This window comes from Pezoporus occidentalis, unplaced genomic scaffold (genome assembly GCF_034315485.1).
Source record: "Pezoporus occidentalis ecotype Australia unplaced genomic scaffold, CSIRO_AGI_Poc_V1 ctg98, whole genome shotgun sequence".
NCBI classification, from domain to species: Eukaryota; Metazoa; Chordata; class Aves; order Psittaciformes; family Psittacidae; genus Pezoporus; species Pezoporus occidentalis.
The window spans coordinates 477,291-499,324 of NW_026916347.1; the positions used below are offsets into that span (position 1 = coordinate 477,291).

Genomic DNA, 22,034 nt, shown 5'->3' on the forward strand with positions numbered 1-22,034 from the left:
GAGACAGCACTGCCTGAGAGGCTGCAGTGCCCCAGCACTGACACAGAGACTGCTGTCCTGAAAGCAGGCCGAAATGAGCTGGATTAGGTGCGATTCCTGAGTGGTGCCGTAAGTGGCTCAGTGGAGATGGCCCAACACTAAACAATTCTTGAGGCTCTGCCTTGGCACTAGATCTTAAAGGTAGGAGATTCTTCACCTTCTCCATGTGCAGCACAAGCCGGGAAAAGGCCAAACAAACACAACCATGTGTCACTTCTGTCTTTATTCTAACAGTGCCTCCCAACCTCCTTGCAGTACCTGGAACCTATTAGGGCTCTCAGCCCTCTTCTGAGCCCTGCTACCAGCAGGATGCCATGGAAGTGATTCAGCCAGCCCAGCTGGATCAGACAAAATGAAAAAACATAAACAGAGGTTGGTGGGGGAGCAGGGCAGATCCCACTTGCCAGTCTAGCACACATGTTGTCAGGAAGGATAACAAGCAATCCACAACACAGCTCCTCTGAACAAGGACTCAGCACAAGCAGGGGGCTCCCAGGTCTGTTTTGGCACAGTGAAGGGCAGATGTAATTGAGTGTCGCAATGCCTTGCTCGCTGGTGCTCCCTCACCTCCTATCCAGACCAAGACCACTATTCCAAAAACCCTCCTTGGAGCCAGTTTCAGTCACAATCAGGAGCAATATTAAGGGGCTCCCTGCCAGATGTTACACTTTTATTTCACAGCGGGAACTCAAGAACAGAGTGAGCACAGGGCTGAAACCTCCTGAAGGCAAAATGAATCCTCCCAGTCTAGAAGCACTCCCAGACCATTCTGTGCCCCCACTGGAGAGGAAGGAAGCATTGTCCTAGGCCATGGCTGGGGGCATTCTCAGCTCCTTTAGAAAACTGAAAATTCCTGCCTCACTTGTCCTTCTGTAAATGAGGAAGGTGCTGTGCTACTGGGAGCCACTGGGACTCTCAGGGTTTACACATCCAGGGGCAGACAGGTAACATGGCTAGCTACCACCAGAGGACAGGCAATAGGGTAAGCAGACCTTTCCCCATTGGGGGATGCCTCCACACTGGGAGGGAAAGAGCACACAAGGGTGCACAGACAGGTCATTGCTCTCCAGGGAACCCGGGACTTATTCCAGGGAATGTGGGACCAAGGATGTGGGACTCCTTCACAGGGCACTGCTTTTTTTGGCAAGTGGATCTTTTTATAGTGCCTGTTGCCAGCAGTGATTTGCAGCTTGATGCTGCGCAAGGCGGCAGGGCCTGGATCTGAGCCAGGGCTGGGGTCACCCATCCAGGGCTGGTGTGGGCGGTACGAGTGCCGTACTGATGGGGTACGGGGCTGCACCCCAGACCGGCAGCGGGAAGGAGAGCAGAGGGGAAATAGCAGCGTCTGGTTCTGCCGAGTCGTTATGGCAACTGCGCCGGCAGGAGTCTGGCCGCTTCTCGGCGGGGGCTGCCGGCAAGGGACGGACCCCGCACCCCGGGACTACGGGGACAGGCGGGGCACCGGTGTGGGAGCAAAGCGCGAGGAGCCGGTTGGCAGGGCGGGGGGATGCAGGCCGGGTGAGGGAGCTGCAGCAAGCAGTGCCGTCCCACCCCAGACCCGGGGGAGGGGCAGGGGGGCAAGGGGAGGCAGGCCGGTAGTGGCGGCTGCCGGTCGGGGGTGCTGTGAGAACTGAGCCCCAGGGACCGGCCCTTCCCGGGGGAACCTCTGCGGGCGCGGAGTGGGAGGCGGAGCCAGCTGGGAGAGCAGCGGGACCGGGTAGGGTGTTGGAGGCCTGGCCGGGCAGGGCCGGGACATCTGTCGGGGCCGGGGGTTGGTGCCGTCGCTCACCGGCAGTAGCGGGTCCCGGCGGGTCCCGGCTCCGCATGGTGCTGAACGGACAGCGCCGCCGCGCTGCGCATGCGCCAATCCGCCCGCCGCTGGCAGGGGCGTGCGCTGGGGACCGGGCAACCGGGGCCAGCCGGTGTGCACCAGGGAGCCGGGGAGCCGCGGGGCTGGAGCGACCGGTGTACACCGGGGAAGTGGGGATCTGGTGTGCGCGGGGTAACTGGGATAACTGAGGGACTGGGAGTGGTGGTGTGCACAAGGAAGCGGGTACGCCCGGGGAGCCCTTGTACCGGGGCTGGTGTGAGAGCCGCGCCGCTGCAGCAGCCTGCGGGAGCCGCTGCGGCACCGGTAGGACCTGTGACTGCCGGCGCGCCCGCAGGGCCGGAGTCGCTCTGCTCCGCCAGGTGCCCCAGCGTGTCAGGGCCGAGCCCTCCCCGCCGCCCCGAGCGCTGCCGCTGTGCAAGGTCTGCGGCCGGGCCCCGGTAACGTGCGCGCTGCTGCCCCCCGAGGTAACGGGGCGGGGCCGGGGGTGGGCCGGCCGGGCAGGCGTACTTCCGCCCGCCGGCGTGACGTTACGGCTGGACGCCGGCGTCTGGGTGAGGTGCAGCCGGATGGAGCGGGCGGGGCAGCGCCGGGTTGCGGCAGGTACCGGGCTGGGGGCGCTGGGGCAGGGCAGTCGCATCGCCGTGGGGCCCTGCGGCAGGGGGGCGCGGAGCGTGGGTGTGCAGGCCCTGATGGGGCTACTGCGGCTCTGTCGCTTTGGCGGCGGGGCGGCAGCCCAGGAACTGGGCCGTTCAGGGGGTGAGCGAGGGGCGGTGGGGTAGGAACGGCTGAGCGGGAATGTCGTCCTCCCCTTCCCACCCCCCCCCCCCCCCCCCCCGGGCGGCTTCTGCTGGGATCGTGTCAGACCCCAGCTCGGGAGGCTCCGGGCTGCCGGGACCCCTCCTCGGTTCCTGCCCCTCCTCTGGCTACCCGAGGCTGTAGCCTCATCGGAGACCACTTTTGGGGAGTCCGGAGCGTTGTTGCTTTCCCCTCAAAAGGATCCGAGGGGCTCGGCACCTAGGGGACGAGCTGCCAGGTGGAGCGATGCTTAGCCGTGGAAGGGAGGCACAGCTGCTGTGTAGGTGATGCGGTAATGCTGCAGCAGTCGCTTGCTGCTTCGCTGAGGGACAGGAACACCTCAAAAGGCTGGTGGGAAGTCCCTACCCCGAGGGCGGTGCAGTCAGGTGAACTCGGATGCCTGAGCAGTGAGCGTCTCAGGCTGGGGAGGAGGTGATGCATGTGGCAGGTGCTTGACCTGCTGACGGTCAAGGGGTGTTACCCTGTGGGCTGATGGTGGGAGACACTGCTGAGTCTTTCTTTCTGTCTGTTCCTCCTAGAGGCACCTGGCAGTAGGTGTGAGGAGATCTAGCCTGGCTCCCACTGTAGCTTGGCTCCCTGACGTCTGATGATGAGTTTGACCCCCTCCAGGGGATGCCTCCTGGACCTGCCCTGGGAAGACATCTTGGTTCCACATATTCTCTGTCATCTGCCACTGCAGCAGCTCCTGAGCCTGCAGAGGGTCAGCAAGTCGTTCCAGTCTCTCATCCAGCTGTACCTGGCCAATATGCGCTGCTTTGACTCAAGCCAGGTATTGGATGGCTCTGAGGCTGGGGGAGACACAGATGTCCTACTGATCTGGAGCTAACAGGGGAGCATCTGACTATGTGAGGCGAAGAACCCCCTGACAAGGAGGCTGGTTTCTGCTCAGGAGCTTGGGTTAATGGCTTGGGTGTCAGACTGGACAGATGGGCCCAGGGAGGAGAGGCAGTGATTCAGGACCCAGCAATGCCAGTGTCTTTAGCAAGAGGCTTTGGGAGGAGTGAACCAGGAAACTCCACCTGGGCCATTATGGGCACCAGCTGGCAGAGAAAGCCAGTCCTGAGTGGCACAGCCTGTTGTTCCTCACAGAGGCTGTGCATTAGGGTGGGTCTGGTGGAAGATAATTCTGTCCCTCATCTCCAGGGAAAGCTTATGCTCGCCCTGGGAGACATTGCCTGGGATTTGGAAAGGCTGGAGTAGCTGTTGTTCCGTGAGGACAGAGTGGTCTAGCAGAGTATTTGAAGAGCAAGGGTGTGGAGTTCATCACAAGTATGTAAATGATGATGTGGGATGGAGAAGTCCAAGCATATTCTAGCGTGTGGCAGTAGCCTTGGCATAAGGGGAGGAAAGTTTGACAGCAGGGTTTACTCTGCAATGAGAAAAGGGAGTGTCTTTGGTCACCACTGTCACAGTGGAATAGAGGAGGGGAGAGAGTACTTGGTGAGGATCAGGTGATCTGAAGCCCTGGGGGACACGTCATTCTTCCTGGGTTCCCCACGCAGATTGGACCTCCCATCCCTCGAGCTGCTTTCGTTAACCTGCTGAAGGACAACGAAGTACTGCAGCAGCTGGCACTCCAGAACTGCTCCGACTGGCTGACAGATGGGGAGCTGCTCCCAGTCATCGGGCAGAACCACCATCTGCACCACATCCAGCTGAAGGGCTGTGCCCAGCTCAGCCGCCATGCGCTGGTGGCCATCTCACTGAGCTGCCCCAGCCTGCGCCAGCTCTCCCTGGCCCACTGCGAGTGGGTAGACAGCCTGTCCCTGCGCAGCCTGGCTGACCACTGCAAGGCACTGGAGGCTGTGGACCTGACGGCCTGTCGCCAGCTGAAGGATGAGGCTATCTGCTACCTGGTGCAGAAGTGCAGCAGGCTCAAGTCCCTGTCGCTGGCTGTCAATGCCAACGTGGGTGATGTAGCGGTCGAGGAGATTGCCAAGTGCTGCCCTGAGCTGGAACACCTGGACCTCACAGGGTGTCTGCGAGTGAAAAATGATTCCATCAGGTACTAAGCAACCTGGGGACCTGGCGTGGGGATGGCAGGTACCTGGGGTGGGAAGTGGAAGAGAACCCAAGAGGAAAAGTTAGATTTCTTCATGCTAAAAGCAATGAGAGCTCAGACTGGGGGAGAAGACACTAACAGGCCCTTCAAGAGAGGCTACTAACAGCATATTTCCCAGCATGTCGTGGAGGGTAGGTCTGGGACCCAGCCATGTCCCTGGAGTTTCTTTTAGACCACCAGGATACTGCTCCTAAAGGTTGGTACTTGTGGCACAGTGGTGAGCGCTGGGCTTCTGGGAGTAGAGAAGAGGGTGAGCAGTGCACTTAAGAATTCTGGCACGCAACTTGCACATGCTGTTTTTTGGCAGGGTCCTGGCTGAGTACTGTCCCAAGCTGCGCTCGCTGAAGGTGAAGCATTGCCACAACGTGGCCGAGTCCAGCCTGAGCATCCTCCGAAGCCGTGGGGTGGAGCTGGATGTGGAGCCTCCACTGCAGAGGGCTCTTGTTCTCCTGCAGGATGTGGTTGGCTTCGCCCCTTTCATCAACCTCCAGATCTAGAAGTGCTGCTGCTGGGGAGGGGGGGGGACTGACAAGACGCTGGGATCCTGGGAGGATGCCGGAACCAGCTGCTTTGGAGATATGCACAGGGAGAGGTTGGTCCCATTGGCAAGGCTGGCCCGAGTGGGGCTCACTCTTTCCTCTGGGGTTGCTCAGCAGCCACAGGGTGGGTATTCATGAGTGGGCTTCATTGATGCCTCTGGGGAAAGTAACTCCCTTTGCAGTGGAGAGAGCGAGTGACTTGCAGGAACACCATGGTGCTGAACAGGCCTTGGCCAGGCCAGCTAGTAGATAGGATTTATTATTCGTATTTTAAATCTCTAAATGGCAGCTGTCCCGAGAGAGGAAAGTCTTTTATGGGGACTGTCCCCTGGGGTGTTGTGCAGGGCATGCCAGCAGAGCTGTGGAACACACCAGGCTAGCTGGAGTGAAGAAGCTGCCAGCCCTCCTCTTGGGAGAGGGCAGGCCCCTCTGTGCTGCAGGAGGAGGGCAGAGTGAGTCCAGCTCCAGCCTGCAGCCACTCACCAGCCTGACACCAAATTGCTGGCATGGCCCAGATCTAGGGTGCTGGTTTGGGCTGGTGCAAGGTGAGAGTTGTTCTCAGGGGGAACTTGCTTCTAACTGCAGTTTCACTGACAAAAAACCACCAGACCTAGCTGTGCTGTCACTGAAAGTGGTTGGTCATTCCTATTTGTTTCCCCCCAGTTTCTGACTTAATATTTCAGTAGTGCCCAGGCTAGCTATTATATCCTGCTCCATGTGGCATGGCTGAAGCTTTGGCATCCAATACTGTTGAGAAATCACGGAGCCCTTGCTGTGCTGTCAGCTGGAGCTTATGGAGTGCTGCAGGTGGTGTTGGCAGGGAGCCTAGCTCTGGTTGGGAGTTCAGCCTCAGCCCTTGTATCTGCCAAGTGGTTAACCAAACAGCAGCTACATCTTGTGGTGAATGTGGAGAGAATAAACAGTGGAAGAGAGAGTGACCCTGCTCTTACCTTTGGCCCCAGGAGGGATTGGAGGTGGTGTCCACAAAGCATGTGCATGCTCTAGCTGAACTACACGCCAACTCACATCTTTATTAATACTGGCACTCATTTTAAAGCAACAGTGCAGACTTGTAAAAAGGTTGCTGCAAAAGCACAAGCCACATCTTGGATCTAAAAACGTCCCATGCAAGGAATAGCAGAGAATGCCCAGGCCCTGGAGAACCACTGCAGTGTGCCCCTGGGGGCAGAGGGACAGCTACACAAGGAGAGGTCTCCCCTCAGCTGGGTTAGTTGAGGAAGCTGAAAGTAGTGTCCTGGCTCCCGGGTTAGTTCCAGTTAGTGGCAGGTGGAGGAGTCCCCCCATCCCTAGTGCTGTGTGTCCAGCCTGCCAAACCTGGCTGGCGAGGTGGAGGCTGAAGAACAGGAGGACCTGGCTGTCAGTGGAACTTATACTTCCTGGCTGGTTTGAGGCTGATGTAGGTTCTTTTCATCTCCTCGCTCTCAGGCTTCTTGATGTCTTTGTACCTTTCTCCCTTTGTACTCACCACCTGGTTATCGATATAGCGGATCAATTTCTTGGGAGCCTAGAGAGGAAAGATATTAACACCAAATGGGTGGCCAGCCATGCTGCTAGGGAAAGGGGGTGGACAAGCAGAAGCAGAGCTGTGCTGTCAGGGGGCAGAGGAAGACTGGGGTGTGCTGCTTTACCCATCCTTTGTGTTGGGAATCTTGGGCAAAACGGGAAGGAAGCTGTCTGATGGGCAAGGCCCATGATAGTCAGGAATGGTAGAAACTGACAGACCCTGCCACCCCTTAGCTAACCTGATCTTCCTTCTTCGCTTCCTAGTGGGCTCTGGGAATGTTCCTGCTCTATTCTGCCCTGTTGTTTTCTGGACTTGCAGCCTGATTTTTAAGCCTTGTAGCAAAGGACATTCAAACTGCTGGTGAGCTGGGACTGCTCTTCTTACCTCTTTGGGTGGAGCTGGTCGGTGGGTTTTCTGATCTTCTGCACTATCCACCATCATATATCTGAAACAAGATACATTTAGTGAACACTGTAACAAGCATTGCCTGGAGTTGTTCATAGCCTATGCCCTTTTCCCTCTGGCTGGTTTGTGGCTGTACAATGCGTCCTGCGTGCCTAGGTTGCAGCTAGGAGCACTTAACATTCTCCTCTGGATGAAACGGGCAAGAAGTGGTGTCATCCTTCTGGAAAGAATCGATAAGGATTCTCCTGGAGTAGCATCCTTGGCCATATGTGAATGGTATAGAAAACTTGGGCTGCTGAGAATGCTGACGGGCACTGCAGAACTGGAAGAGGTGCTCAGGTCTGGTGTGCTCTGCCATTGGGGCAGCTTTGCTTCTTCTCAGACCACCTGATGGCAGCCAAAGGAGACAGAGCTGAGATTACAGGACTAAGTTGGCTGCTTCTGCCCTGAAGAGATGGTGTTCCTTTCACGCTTCACCTACTACTTGATTGTGAAACAGGTCTGTGCTGTAAGCAACTTCATAAAAGCATCACCTCATTCCCTATATGACTGAAACATCAGGGCCCAAACGTTTGCTTGCTGTACTGCTGAGTTACTGCTCTTGAGACTGGTGCTGGCTTAGCAGGCGGACAGCACAACTGACCATGACTTCTCCCTGGGTAGTTAGTATAGTTGTATCACTTGTATCTTCAGCTATGGTAATCTGCTCTCTGTACCTGTGCTTGAGTGATGTTTAAAGTACAGGACGTTGCCAAAATGTCATTAAAGTGAAGTTCCCAGAAACATAAATATCAGCTTGGGCTTTTTTGTTCCCCTGCTTGTCACCCTGAAACAGGCCTGCACAGGAGATGGGCAAAGACAGGGATTGCTAATTCTGCTTGGATGCCATTCTGCTTTGCTTTATCTTCCTTAGAGCATTGACTGTCTCCCCATTCTGTCACTGGGGAGGATGTAAAGTGGTGGAAAAGATGTGGCTGGATAGACGTGCAATCTGTATGCCCACAGGACATTGGTGAAAGTAGATCGATGAAACCACAGTGTGGGTTCTCCTACTGAAAATTAAATGCTTTTGGAAATGAATAATGGTAAACCAGTCTAAAGCCACTTTCATTCCTAAGAAGTCCATAGGGGCACTTCAGTGAGGTTTCTTTAAATGTATTGAATTCACATGTTCAACAAGTGAGATTTAATCTTCCCAGTGTTGCTGTACACACAGTCTCTTAAAGGTATCTTTAGTCCTGTTTGGACTGTCTCCAAGGATGGCGGTATGAATGAGCTGCTGTAGTTTTACAAGTCACAGTGTGTTACCTGAGCTGCAGCATGATGTTTGTGTGTTGAACTTTTAACCAGGACCTCAGCTGGCAGTACTGTGACTTACACTGTACCTGCAGGAGGGTCAAACCTCACACACAGCCAGCGCTGTGACACAGCTGGTGCAGGTAACCTGTTCCTGTGCCACAGCTCTAAAACAAACCCAAACCTATTTTTTTTTCCCATGTGATGGTTCTATTTGTAGTTGCATTCAGCTGTACCTGAATCAGCTTCACAGCATCCTTACTAAACATTGTACACCCCAAGTTCTTTATAGACTATACTGCCATTCTGACCTTCCCCAAACTGTGACCTCTTACTTTATGTGGAGCAAAATGAGGGGTTCTCTGCTGCTGGGTACTTACTTCTGTAGGATAACCTGTTTGAGTTCCTCATGGTTGGGCACTCTCCGAGGCCGTGCCAGTTCCTGTGAAGAGACAAGGTGGTGTGTGAGTGGCACAACATGTGGGGTGTACACCTAATCCCTGCAAGCTTGGTAAGCCCAGCTGCTGCTGGAGCACTCCAGCTCCTGTGGGAAGCGGGGTACCAGCCACAGCTCCACTGGGGTGCTGGCTCAGTGGTGGGCACAGAGCAAAGGGAAAGGAAAGGGGCTGTTGTTCTGGGTGATCCTCCTGGTTCATTGCACAGGGAGTTCCTGTGGTTAAAGCTGCTTGCAGCAGAGAGCGGGGACACCCGCGTGCCCCTGAGCTCTGCCCTGCTCCCTAGCCTGCTGCCACCCAGCTATGAGTACTGTACCTTCACACTCGCACCTGCCGGGCCAATTTCTACTTTCTCCTCCACAATTAACTGCACTGCCTCCTCCAAGTTCCCCAAGGCCATGGCAATCGCCTTCTCTGCCTGGCTCACGGTACAAGCCGGGAACATCTCCAGCAGCAGCTCCACACCATCCTTCAAGTTATTGCCTTCCTAGTTGGAGCAAGAGACAGAGGTAAGATGGGGATATGGTGAGCTATTGAAAAGGGCCTTTCTGGTTTTGCATTGTCAGGAAACTCAGCCTCCCCTCAGCTGAAGGCTCTCTCCATACAAACATGATTAAATACCACTCCCAAAGCTAACAGGGGATCATATCTTTGCAAGGACAAAGCATTGCTCTTCCTTAATCTTCTCCCCCTCTATTTCAACACTCTTTAAAGTAGGGCTGCTGTGAACTGACTCATCTGTGGCCATGCTATGTGCCTCTGTAGAAGTGAGCTTTCTGGACACCATGGTGTAATGCTTGAACTCCTGTTCACCTTGTGAAATTTTATGTGCTTTGATCAGAAAGGGAAGGGACTGCTAAGCAGTGACCTGTGACTACATAGCAGCAGCATTTGCTAGAAGCCTGTGGATGCAGAATCATTGCACTGCAGAGCAGGAAGAGGTAAGTACTGGAAAAAGAGCAAGCAGAGTGTGAGGGAAGGAGGTGGGGGGGGTGATCGACCAGGTGCTGCAGTGACTGTGGCATGGGTCATACTGAATGGTGCCGCAGGATCAGCACCGCTGGGCCAATGACTCAGTGCTGTAAAGCTCTGTAAACGCACAGCATAGTCATTGAGGGTCTGGACTGGCATCTTCAGGACTGACACACAGAGAGATGGAACTGCTTCCTGTGCAGATAACTGTATGACAGCTGGGGAGAGAAATGGTGATCCACCTCAAACTGCTGAGTGAGGCAAGGGGAACAGGGTGAAGCGAGGTGGAGTGCTGTAGAGGTATCCCCATGGTGCTGCTGTGGGATCTCTGAGGGCACTGGGACAGGCTCTCTCAACCATTGCTCTGGCTCATCTTTTCCAGTGGGTAGAAAGGATGAGCCACAGTGATGGCTCATGTTCTGACAGCTTGTAATTTTCTCTTTCAATTTACGCAATCTTGCTCAGGCCATACCATGGAGATCACAGACACCAGTGATGCTGTCACAGCCTATGCTGTCATTCCCTCCAGAGTCAGAAAATGCCCTCAGGTGGTGCTGGTAGCCTAGTGCTGGATGACTGTCCCCACTGCTTCTGCTCCTCTGCAGGGTGCTCATACCTGGACCTCGGCTCCGTCTGTTAGAGTGCACTGCCCTTCCCCGTTGCAGGCTCCAGCTCCAGGCTCCTGGCCCTTGGTCAGGTCTTCAGAGGGTGCTTCACTTCCATTTTCCACAGCCTTTTGGCCAGGTTTTTCTTAAAGACATAGTGATATCTCCTGAGGAACAGTCCCACTAAGGCTAGAGCTCTGTTTTCTGTTGCCATTAGATTGCTAGCACATTGTGTGCCAAGCAAATCCTTTCTTAAGTGACGAGACTGGAAAGTACTACTGTTCCTCCTGCCCTCAGAGGCAACACCTACTCTGCTCATCCTGCCCTGCAGGTAAGCAGTGCTAGCACATGGTGGAGCTTCTGAATGCTGCATTTCCAGGTCTTACAGGGTGCAGGCTGCTTGTGAATTCAATTCTGTCAATTCTCGGCCCTCTAATGCCTTGGCTGTGGATACTTATGGCATTTTTATTAACATTTCTAAGAACGGTGTTTGCTGTAACTTTGAACTAAGGCGTGGTTTTGATTTAAAATTTGGGAATACACTGTGGTAGCCCCCAGGCTTATGTGAGCCAGCACATCCTGTGATCAGGTTACTCTGATGCGTCTCTCTTTACAGGCTCTTTCTGTGTCACTGTAATTGTTTCACCTCTGTCCTGACCTCTCTAAAACTGGGATGGCGCTGTCCTTTCACATTCTGGCTACATCAGGATCCTCAAAAGGAAGATGTAGGGGACCAGAGCAGAAGATTTTGTCAAGTTCGAGAAAGCAGCAAGTAAGATAAAAGACAGGACTGTCTACGCTGTTCTGCGCTGTGTAGCCTTCTGGCAAGACAGCAGTAATGTTGCTAGATAAGCAAAACCAAGACTGGTATGTCTTGAAAGGTTTAATATCCAAGCATTTCACCTGCCTGTTCTTTAGTGGGAAGTACCTTTGGAGCTGATTAACATAGCAATCCAGCTGATCATGAATACTGATGTTAGAAAGAGCCACTGGGATAATGCAGTCTTCTGCAGTCCTGCATTGTGCAGGCCAGGGCACATCACTGCTGATTTTGCAGCCATGCCAGGATTCATGGGTGAACAGGAAGTGAGCTTTGAGGATGCTGAAAGCCTAGAAGTGATACAAGCAATCAGCTGGATTTTCTACTTGATGAGGCACCTGACATGGGCTACCCACTGGTGGTGTTGCTTAGGCAGATGGCTAAGAGAGGCAGGCAGAAATGCTCACTTTCAGAATTAACCTAGAGCAGAATTTCAACAAGCAGCACTGTATCTGTCATTTCTTCCCTATTACTCTGAATGTGATCTCAACGATGCTGTTTGGAGATCTGATCAAGTGCTTTTCACCCCAGTATGTCTTGGACAGTATTCCATGACTCAAACCTCCCATGTATTGGTATCAAAAACCTGACTGAACATAAAACCAAAAAAAAGGTCAATCAATTCAGTTTCCCTTTTGAGAGTGTAAGTGTGGCAAACAAGATTGTATTTTATCCTGTGACACTGCTCAGCTCCAAATACTAGGACTGAAAACACGTGCAGAATATACCTTCTTGTGCTGAAATTGTCTGTGTAACTCACCTTTGTTGCGAGCTTCACCAAGCCTCTCTGAGAGAGAGAACATCATTTCACAAACATCCCCACTGTAAGAGACAGAAGCTGCAAAATTAGTGCGAGGAATAAGAACAGTAGCCTATCCTACTTAGGTACCTCATTACAGGAAGACAAGACTTGTTGGGCAGCCCAACAAAATTAACTGGCATTTCAGATAGCAAAGGACTTACTTGCAAACTATACTGGGATTAGCCATCTGTGTGTTCAGGGAAAGACTGTCTTAATCACAATAGCACAGGTTTGGTACCAATACATCTTCAACTTGGTATAGCAAAAGAAGGGGGGCTTGGGTCCAGGCCCCCAGTGCATGGCATGCACGTATAAAGCAATAACATTCACATACCTGTGGATTTCTGCAAAGCCAGGGATATACGCCTCCATCATTTCCACAAAAGTGTCCATGTCAAAAGTCTCCTCAGAGGACTCTGGTGAGCCCAGCTCTTCTAGGACACCCGTGATATAGGAGAAGAAAACATCATCCATCCCACTGGAGACAGAAACAAATGGGATGTGGCAGCAGAGTCAGCAGGCACTTTTTTTCTCTCTCTCCATCCCATTCCATCTAACCTTGTCTCTTTCTAATACAGAAGCAGAAGGACCGCTGTGGACTGTATCTTGGGCAGATCCCACCAGTAACGCCAGGTAGCAGCTGGACAGTGGTAGATTGGGAAGCATTTACAGATGAAACACTGCATTGCTGTCCTGGGCAGCACTGAAGGAAAGCTGCAGCGTGTGCCCAGATGCTGTGCTCCTGCAGGTGCTTCAGCTGAGCTAACAAAAATATTCCAAGTGCTCAAACCCTCACTTTTCTGTGCTGACTGGTGTTTCAGGTGGGGTCACCATGTTCTGTCAAGTTGCTATTTCTATGGGATGCAGTATTCTCTGCTTGCTGCTCTCCACACTTGTGTCACTGCTGCCACCAGCTGCCAAACCAGCTGCTGTATTCCAGCCTCAAGTGGGCTGTATCTCTGCATGCACGCGGAATTCAAAATAGGGAGAGCTCTGACATAGTGTTAGGCTGCTCAGAAAGCCCTTAGGGAGCTCTGTGGAATGAAAAGAATTCCATATTCTAATGTGTATTACTGGACAGGAAATTAATTATCTTGGTCATCAAAGATATTACATTACTAGATAGTTATTCAAGCATTCCCATCAGAGCCTGTGCAAATTATCTGCATCCTGGATCTGACTTAAGGAAAGGTAACACGAAGTACAGGAAAACTAGAGAGTTCAGTATAATGTGTAGAGGGACAATTAATGCAAAGTTCAGTCTAGAGCAATGATACTGGATTTTGCTAACTCAACATACCTGAGGTCTGCTGCAGGGATGTTGGACTGGATGAAGTGTGTCAGCGTGCCTCGAATGATCCTTTCAAGCTCCATGTCTCTCTAAACCTTTTCCTCTAAAAAAAAAAAAATGGAGGAAAAAGAAAACTCCATGTAATTTCAAAGGCAAGAAGATCAAAATATCAACCAGATCAAAAGGTAGGCCAGTGTATTCTCCTCACGAGAAAAATTCACAAACTCCTCCTTGTCATCCCTGGGTAACACTAAGCAAAGATAACCACACCAAGCAGCAGTATTAGAATCCACTGGAAATACAAGCCCACAGCAGTCCCAGTATCTTGGGCCTCTCCAGCTCGTGTTGATGCTGGCAGTATGCAGTTGTACTGTACATTTAAAACATCCCTTCCAGGAAGCAAAGCTGGAAATGCAGATGTGTCCAGCTGCAAGACTTCAGAGACACCTCCTGAGTTGGAACGCTGAGTTGTCTGGCAAGGAAGCAGCAACTAGTGAGTTTGCATGCTCAGTGCAGAGAGGGGTGAACCTTCCAGCCAAGAGCATTTGCAGTGATGCTTGGACTCAGGAACAAGTGGGAGGAAGGGTAATGTCTCCTAAAGAAAGGACAACCTAGAGCATATTTTACAGGGAAATACCAAGCAGGGCACAGACAACTAGTCTGCCAGCCAAAATATCAAAGGTCTCCAGGTCAGGCACGGACTGCCAGTGGAATCCCACCCAAACAGGAGCCTGTTGTTCTGCTCAGTAAATGAGCCATTCTGCAGTTGATGCAGCTGCAACAAGTGGCGTTTGATAATCCAAAACTCAGGGGAGTTCTAAGAATCACAGAGCTCCTACAGAAGCAATGGCAGAGAGGGGCTGCCCACAGCCTTCCTTCAGCTATCAGTACTAGGCCTGGTCTAAAATGGATGGAAAAAAGCCATTAATGGTAACCATTCCCCCCAGTGTTTACAAAGCTGTTGGGTGGACAAACTCCTGCTGTAAGCACCGAGTTCTTCCAAGGAAGCAAACTAGCCCTGCATAAAGAGAAATTCATGTGGTATCAGCCAGAGAGCTTCAAAAGGTTATCATTTTCCCACCAGTGCAGCTCCCTCATTCCAACCACATCAGGACCTGACCAGTTCTGTTTGACACAGAACTCGTGGGGCAGTCATGTGGGTTGCTGAAAGACAGGGCTGTTGTTCCTATGGGAATAGAAAAGGTTTGGCATTTCCAGAGATGAGACTTCCAGAGCTAGCAGGATATAGACAAAACCCCCCAGTGGCACTCAACACTGCTCTTGCATTACCTACAGAGAACCAAAGCCCATCAGCCTGTTGGTAGGTCCATCTCCAGTCTCCGGGCCCATTCAATCTGCCTCAGGCCGCCACTGCAGATGCCAAGAAAGTACATGTACTCCTCTTTGTGGCTGGCCAGATGAGCACACCCAAGCTGGTCAGACTGGCCCCTGGCTATAGCCATATTGAAGTTCTAGAGATTTGACTCTCCATCCTGAGGGAGAAAGCTGTGACACAAGCTTGTGCAAAAGTGCTTTGCTGGGTATATGGCATCACACACTACATCTCCCTGCAGCGATTCCCCATCAAATATTCCCAGTCTGTGCTCTTCTACTCTTCCAGCCTTTGACCAAATGCAGGTTTTGCTACCTGTACTGAATCTCTGTGTCAGTGCCATTCTCTTGGGGCAGCAGGAGACAAATACAGAAAGAACTTCACAGTAAAGGGACACGAGCAATGAAACATACTCATACAGAGAACTGACCCAATTTTCACTGTGTTCAAAGTGAAACACAGAAGCCATCTAATCACCTAAAGTTCCCTGCAGATACTGGTAGTATCAACCCTCCCACTGATCTGGATCCACTAACTAGAAGAGAAAGCAAACCTTCACACGTTTCCCTCTCACTTGGGGAAATGAACAGTTATAAGTGCTGTACCACTGTATGACCAACATCCATGTATTCAAACACAGCACATGCAGAAACAGCCAGAGAAAAACATCATCAGAAAGGACTGTTTGCTGTTTCTGTCTTAAGCTAAAAAATTTCTTTGCCTCCTGTAATTTCAATTAGGAAATTCCCATTTAATCACATTAGAGGAAGACAAGATTCCAGACTTCTTCAGGTAGGAGCTCTTCACACACACCTAAACTGAGCTGCTGAGTTGCTTTCATTTTTCAGCCTCACAAGGGTCTTTTGTTTTGCATTTTTCTCTCCCATTTGTTTCTATGTGTTTTGTGTGTTCTCTAGTGGTGCAACAGAACCAACTTTATCTTTGTCATCTTTGCAGTGTACCCAGAAAAAAAAGGTGAGCTTTGTTCTATCCTTCTCTGTCATGGTTTAAACCCGGTCAGGCAACTTGTTCACTCACTCCCCCCCTTCTTTTCCTCCCCCTACTCCCGGAGGGACAGAGAGGAGAATCGAAAAGACTGCAACTCCCACGAGTTGAGGTAAGAACAGTTTAGTAACTAAGGTATAACACAAATCACTACTGCTACCAGCAATAGTAATAATGATAAGGGAAATAACAAGGGAAGAGAATACAACACCTCACCACCCACCGACCGATAACTTGCCCCACCCCACCAGACCAAGCACCGATCCATACCTCCTCCAACCCTGCAGTCTACCAGCCCTTCCGGGTAACTCCCAGTTACATCCTGGGCATGACGTGCTGTGGTATGGAATACCTCTTTGGTCAGTTTGGGTCAGGTGTCCTGTCTCTGCTTCCTCCCAGCTTCCCCTCCTCCCTGGCAGAGCATGAGGCTCACAAAGTCCTTGGCCAGACTAAAACATCAGTGTTATCAGCACTGTTCCCAGGCCGAAAGTCAAAACACAGCACTGCACCAGCTACCAAGAAGGAGAAAAATGACTGCTACTGCTGAACCCAGGACATTCTCAGACACCAAAAAGCCAATTATAAGATTCTGAATCTCACTGTTGGCAAGAATACTGTCCTAAGCAGCATGTTTCTGCCCCATTTTAAGCTAAATTTGCAAATGCTGGCAACTACAAAGCCCCCTGAACTTGTAAGTACAAGAAAAGTAATTTTCTTTCTTTACAGAAATCAGGGATGTCAAATCAACATACAGCAGCCAAAATGTAGTTACTATGGTCACTGCTATCAAGAAGAATGCTTATTTCATCCTTAGTCTTCATGATATCCTGGGAACTGGAAGCCTAAAATATTTTGTCCATTTCTGTGAAACAGGCCAATATCATATGAGAGATAATGCTATAGTAACCAATACCATTTCCTAACAACCCGATTACCTGAACGACAGAGCACAATTCACCATGTCAAAGGCACTTTTGTGAGGTCCATAAATTAAGTGCTGGTAATTTATTCTGATCAATAGCAGAGACAAAGTCACTCATGTCCTTAATCAAAGACACTTGCAGGCAAATGTCAGACTGGGATGAGAGAAACACAGAAAAAAGGAATTCAGCAACAGGATTATTGTAGCTATGGCCAGTCACTAACTGGTCTTGAATCCATTCCTCAGTCCCTGACAACCACAAGAAATGCTGGTGTGAAATGTTTGGAAATATTCAGGTATTTTCCTGTGGAATTACTATGCTGTACCTGAACAAAGGCTATTCTCTTCTGTCTATGAGAGGAGAGAAGGCAGCACATTTTAATAACTGGGCATAAATTCCCTTTGGCATCTGAGTCAAATCCATCCACCAGGATACTTGGATTTAAGGTTTACATCCAGAGAAGGCAAGCTGCCACCTTTAGACTACCTTTGGTGGAAAGAAGCCCTGTAATTGACAAAAGCACAGTCTTACACTGAAGGACAGAAAGCAGCTTGGTGATCAAGTATTTCTTCAAGGGTCAGACAACGAGCTTTCACGCGAACAACCCATCCCTACTCCTGTAAAACCCAAGGCACCAAGAGAGACAAATGCACTTGCATTTGAACATTTATTGCCACAAGAGATAAATTTTGTTACATGGTAAACAGTCCTTAAAAAACTTATCATCTGGGGGAATCTGTAGTGCACAATGGTCTTGCCCAAAAGAGGTTCGTGGAAGACAAATCCTGAAGCTCCTCAGGCCTTTCAGATTTGGTGTGTATTTTCTTGAAATAGAGCTGGTTAAAAACATATATACAAACATTTTAAAATGGATTCTTCAAGGAATAAACTGGCGTTGCTGCATGTCCTTTCCCCACAGCCAAGCTCAGAATTACATAACTTAGCACACCAACACACCTGAGGCATTATACCTGCAAATGCCAATTTTTTTTCTAGTGGGGACCTGCAGTAGGTAAGGTGGAGATTTACTAGAAGGGCTTATCCTAAGAGCACAGTTTTGTGAAGGAGTGATTTATAATGCATAGAACAATCTAAAACCCAAATACAGGAAAAACACTCTCCTGAGAACTCAAATTTTACTGAAAAGTGTTACCATTGCTTTAAACTTCCACCTATAATTGCAATGAGGATTTTAAGATCACTTCAGTATTTGTCAGTCAATTCAAATATACCTATGAAAGTCCTGCATTTCTTGTCATTATAATATGGGCTCTGCTTAACGTTTTGCACAGAATCTATTTCTTCAAAACATATGGTCAAGAAATGGTATTGCTATTGCTCTGCCCTCAGCTAGAGCCTCACAGTCTTGCACTGTCAGAACAAGAGACTTTCAACCTTTGGAAACCCCTGTCACTTTTCAGTCTTTAAACACTGGGGTTTATTATTAAAGAGTGAAAAAGTATTGGAGCACTGTATGTCACCTCATTAAGACAGACTTGGTTTGAAATATCAGGAGTGAGCCACATAATATCGCATATGTATTTCCTCACCTTAGAGAAAAATTGTATCAGTTCTTAAAAGTGTGAAAATTACTCGGTTTTGTACTAGATAACTTTGCCCAGCAGCTCAACCGTTTGCCACTCTGCTGTCTGTCTTGAGGGTGTAGTAATCTCCATCACCCTTGCGTTTTCCCTCCTAACACATTAATGTCAGATTTGTTGGTTTTGTGATGGCTTTGTTTTGTTTTTTTTTTTTTAAACAGCTCTATAAATAATACTCCTCTACAAGCCTTGTTATCCTTGTGGTGTCTGAAATACCTACTTATGCTATATTCAAGCTTCTTTTTGTACAACTCGTATGAATCTGCCTTCCTTAAAAAGAAACAAATGGTGAAAATCTGAAACATTTACATAAAGCTAGATCATTTCCGAAGGCTCTTTCAACTCAAATGTCAGTAATTATTCTCAAATGTCAATGTGACAAGATGGGAATTATTGATTGTGCCTTGGACTTAATGTTAACAAGACAGACTGAGGACAGCAATTTAGGAAGGTGTTTCTGAGCCAAGAGGAACTGCCATTTGGATGTGTATCAACTTTTATGAGATCATAAATTTGCCTACCAATGACTTCAGGCTTCTGCCAGTGGAAGGAGATGGGTGTTGTATGCCTTGGATGTTTCTCAGAACAGGCTAGACAAAGTTTAAGTAAATCTGATCTGGCTGAGGGATTGACTAAAACATCTCAAGAAGGCTCCTTTAGCTCAAGTTGCAGCAATTATTCCTGAGTAAGTAATGGGGCAAGGGTGGCTCACTATGCTCTCTCCAAAAACTTGTTACAAGAAATTGCAGACCAGGTCTTACACAGCTCTGTGTGTGTATACACACGTGCCTGTCCTTGGGGAAGTGTAGATCCCTGAGATATAAGGAGCTCTCAGTGTAGCCTGAGATATACAGCCTCAGAGGAAATCTCTCAAAAGCCAGAGACAGAGCATGAACTGTGGCTACATTCCATTGAACTATTTTACCTCTTGAAACTTTGCTGGCTTAGAAGAAAACTTTCCGGGCCAAGCAACACCTTACAGATGTAATTTCAGAGCTCCCATTTTTCGTTTTGCTGGCTAAAAAAGTCCCTGAAAGGACTTTCACAGTGTGGGTGCCATGGGAAAGCCGGCTGAGGTCATTGTGCACGTTAACACAATTAACTGCCTAATGCTCTAACACTGAAGCCAGGGTTTTGTTAACAACTTAGTCCTACTAACTGCAGTAATAGAAGATGGTAATGCCAGTGGCCAGCCTCTTCCCTTCCCCCAGATCTACACTGGACTGCACTTGGGTGCTCTGCTGACACAGGTCCCTTAACTGAGCAGAAGTACCACCAGTGTTTACAAAGTCACTTCAGTGCCTGTGGAAGAGTCAAGGGTCCATCCTATGACTGTTTGGCCCAAGCCATCAATGAGCGAGCAAGTCCTTTATGGAAAAGGAAAGCTGAATTAGCTGGAGCAGGAGCACAACAAAGTCATTCTCTGTGTATCGGTGTCTTTATACTTTATGTCACTTGTGACTGTTTCCCCTAACACAGAAGGTACAGCTTTAACCTTTGGAATAAAACACACTATATGAAAGGATAACTTGATGTGAGAGTAGCATACTTGTCGGCCTTCAAACCTGCCGCCATGCTTGGGATGCTTTTCAAAACTCAGTTTCTGCAGCAAGGCCTCCAGTGGTCCCTGAATACCACTGATGTACTCCAAAAGCACTGGTGGCCTCACCGCCACTGGGAAACAGGACTTGTTGCTGGTGGCTTTAACCATAAAGACGAAAAAGTGATGGCCAGGCTTCCCCTCTGCAGCTTCACTGTGCTTGGGCACATCACCACGGCTACTGCATCACAAGCCCCCACACTGGATGAATGGCTGGTGGTCACCTGGAGCCGTAATCTCACCCCAACCCACTGTCCGAGCAGCTCTGGGCCATTACTGGTTTCCACGGGGTCTGTCCCCCCTCGCTAGCAGACAAGAATTATCCCATGAGGCTTGACAGAATTTGGCAACCGAGCCGCAGAAACACACCGCGCAAAGCCGGAGCCTCCGGGACCCACGTGCAAAACGCGCCAGCTCACACCGCAGCCGGTGACGGCCATGCGGTGCCGGTGCCCAGACCTCGGCCTGCAGACGCCTCCGTTACGCACACCTCCCGCTCCGGTACCTGCCGGCGCGTTCCCGCGCTGCGGACCCCAGAGTTCAGCCGAACGCGCGGGCTCCCTTGGTTCCCGCGCTCCCCGAGGCGCCGCGGAGACACCGGCCGCGGCGGGGCTGCAGGACGAGCCTGCGGGGGCTGCAGGACGAGTCTGCGGGGGCTGCAGGACGAGTCTGCGGGAGCTGCCGCCAGTGGCCGGCCCCGGCCCCACAGCCCCCCCTTTCTGCTAGGGTCACCCCTGACGCCGTGGGTGAGGTCAGGGTGGTCACCTGATGGCCCGCGCGCCCCCACCGCGGCCTGGTTCCCTCCCGGCGCGCAGGTCCCGCGCGGCGCGGTTGAAAGCGTCACGTGGTCTCGCGCGGCGCCAGCCATAGAGGCGGGCGCGGAAGGGTAGAGCGGTGTCGTTCTGGCGCGCTGTCCGCGCCGCCATGTTGGTTACGGGCAGGATCAGGGAGGCGGCAGGTGCGAGGCGGTCTCCGCTCAGGCCTGGGCTTGACCGCGGCTCCGAGTCCTGCTGTGCTCTGCGGAGCCCAGGCTGGTGTCCGCGCTGCGGCCCCGGGGTGCGCGGGTGAAGGCGGAGAGGAAACAAAATGCGGCACAGCGTGGCGGCTGCGAGCATGCCCAGACCTTGATAGAACAGAGTCTCTGTGAGGCCCGGGAACGTGGCAGCAGTGCTCTGTGGAGTCACCCTAACGCAGACTTAGGTGTAATTCTCCTCTTTTCCAAGTGCAGGAGATATGTTCCCTCATGAAAATAGTACATATTCAGCTGTTTGGGCAAAGGTAGGAGGCTTCTCCCTAGCCAAAGCTCTTGTCGGGTGGAAGCACCTTCCGAAGGGCGTTCTCCAAGCTGATGTCTGCAGAAACTGGGAGCTGCATGCAGAGCCTCCTGGCTCAGCTCCTTCCGCTGCTAAAAACCGCTTCACCCTATGCTCGGCAAGCCACTGCTTATACTTTTATTCTGGCAATTTGGAGAACTACGGTGCATCAGGGCAGCTTTAAGCTCTGGCAGAAATCACAATGCAGCCGTGCTTTTGCCCTGCTTGCTGGTTGCAGTCCCCTTCCCCCATTAGGTGAGCTGCTCTTTGGTTTACTGGGCGCTGACAACGACAGTAGGTAATTCCTGGAGCAGCTGTGGAGGAGTAATTCTCTGATGCCAGGTGCTTCTCCTTCATAAAAATGCTAAAGCAGCAAGGCATAGTAATTCTCTGACTCATGCTCCTCAGTAATGTGTTGCTAAATACCAAACAAATGAGTCTGATTCTGCCTTTGGCAGTACCAGGAAAAATCCAGAGTAACACCAGCTGGGTAGGGAACACCCCACTCACTCCAGCGTCATTAAGAGCAGAGGCTGTATCCATTATTTATTTCCATTTAAATGCATATACATTCATCCCTTGATGTGTGAATATACTCCATTGTAGGAGTATACACTGTCTGTGAATTATTCTGCTTTTAACTGTTTGGTTTTTTTTCTGCATTTACCCATACATTAACTGGAACTAATCAGCCGTGCAGCATTATCTGTCCTCTGATCTGTGGTTTACCTTAGCTTAGGAAATAGTTCGAAAATCTCCCCACAAGCCTGCTGTTTCTAGGATGGGTTTCAGCTTGTGTGA

The 22,034-nt window shown here is 50.8% G+C and overlaps 3 protein-coding genes across 6 annotated transcripts in view; 1 reads left to right on the forward strand and 2 right to left on the reverse strand.

The window, feature by feature from the left end:
• Positions 1–1,886, reverse strand: part of PSD (pleckstrin and Sec7 domain containing) — a 47,231-nt gene extending 45,345 nt beyond the window's left edge. The window contains exon 1 of the mRNA XM_062606760.1: positions 1,829–1,886. The gene's annotated coding sequence lies outside the window, so the exon portion shown is untranslated. The remainder of the gene's footprint in view (positions 1–1,828) is intronic.
• Positions 1,539–6,221, forward strand: FBXL15 (F-box and leucine rich repeat protein 15). 4 transcript variants are annotated; one of them, XM_062606780.1, is made up of 4 exons: positions 1,539–1,756; positions 3,205–3,455; positions 4,189–4,691; positions 5,056–6,221. In XM_062606780.1, the coding sequence occupies exons 2-4, from the start codon at positions 3,273–3,275 to the stop codon at positions 5,243–5,245; spliced, it is 876 nt and encodes a 291-aa protein (XP_062462764.1). In that variant the 5' UTR covers positions 1,539–1,756; positions 3,205–3,272; the 3' UTR covers positions 5,246–6,221. The 4 variants fall into 4 exon arrangements, with proteins under 4 accessions (XP_062462764.1, XP_062462766.1, XP_062462765.1 ...); XM_062606782.1 differs by lacking the exon at positions 1,539–1,756 and adding an exon at positions 1,952–2,030; XM_062606781.1 differs by lacking the exon at positions 1,539–1,756 and adding an exon at positions 2,381–2,470.
• Positions 5,946–20,838, reverse strand: CUEDC2 (CUE domain containing 2). Its single transcript, XM_062606784.1, has 9 exons — positions 20,686–20,838; positions 13,468–13,561; positions 12,502–12,645; positions 12,126–12,187; positions 10,557–10,690; positions 9,285–9,455; positions 8,894–8,955; positions 7,197–7,257; positions 5,946–6,812 (listed from the first exon to the last, which is right to left on the reverse strand). Exons 2-9 carry the CDS (start codon positions 13,539–13,541, stop codon positions 6,666–6,668), a joined length of 855 nt encoding a protein of 284 aa, XP_062462768.1. The 5' UTR covers positions 13,542–13,561; positions 20,686–20,838; the 3' UTR covers positions 5,946–6,665.
• Positions 20,839–22,034: the final 1,196 nt, after the last annotated feature.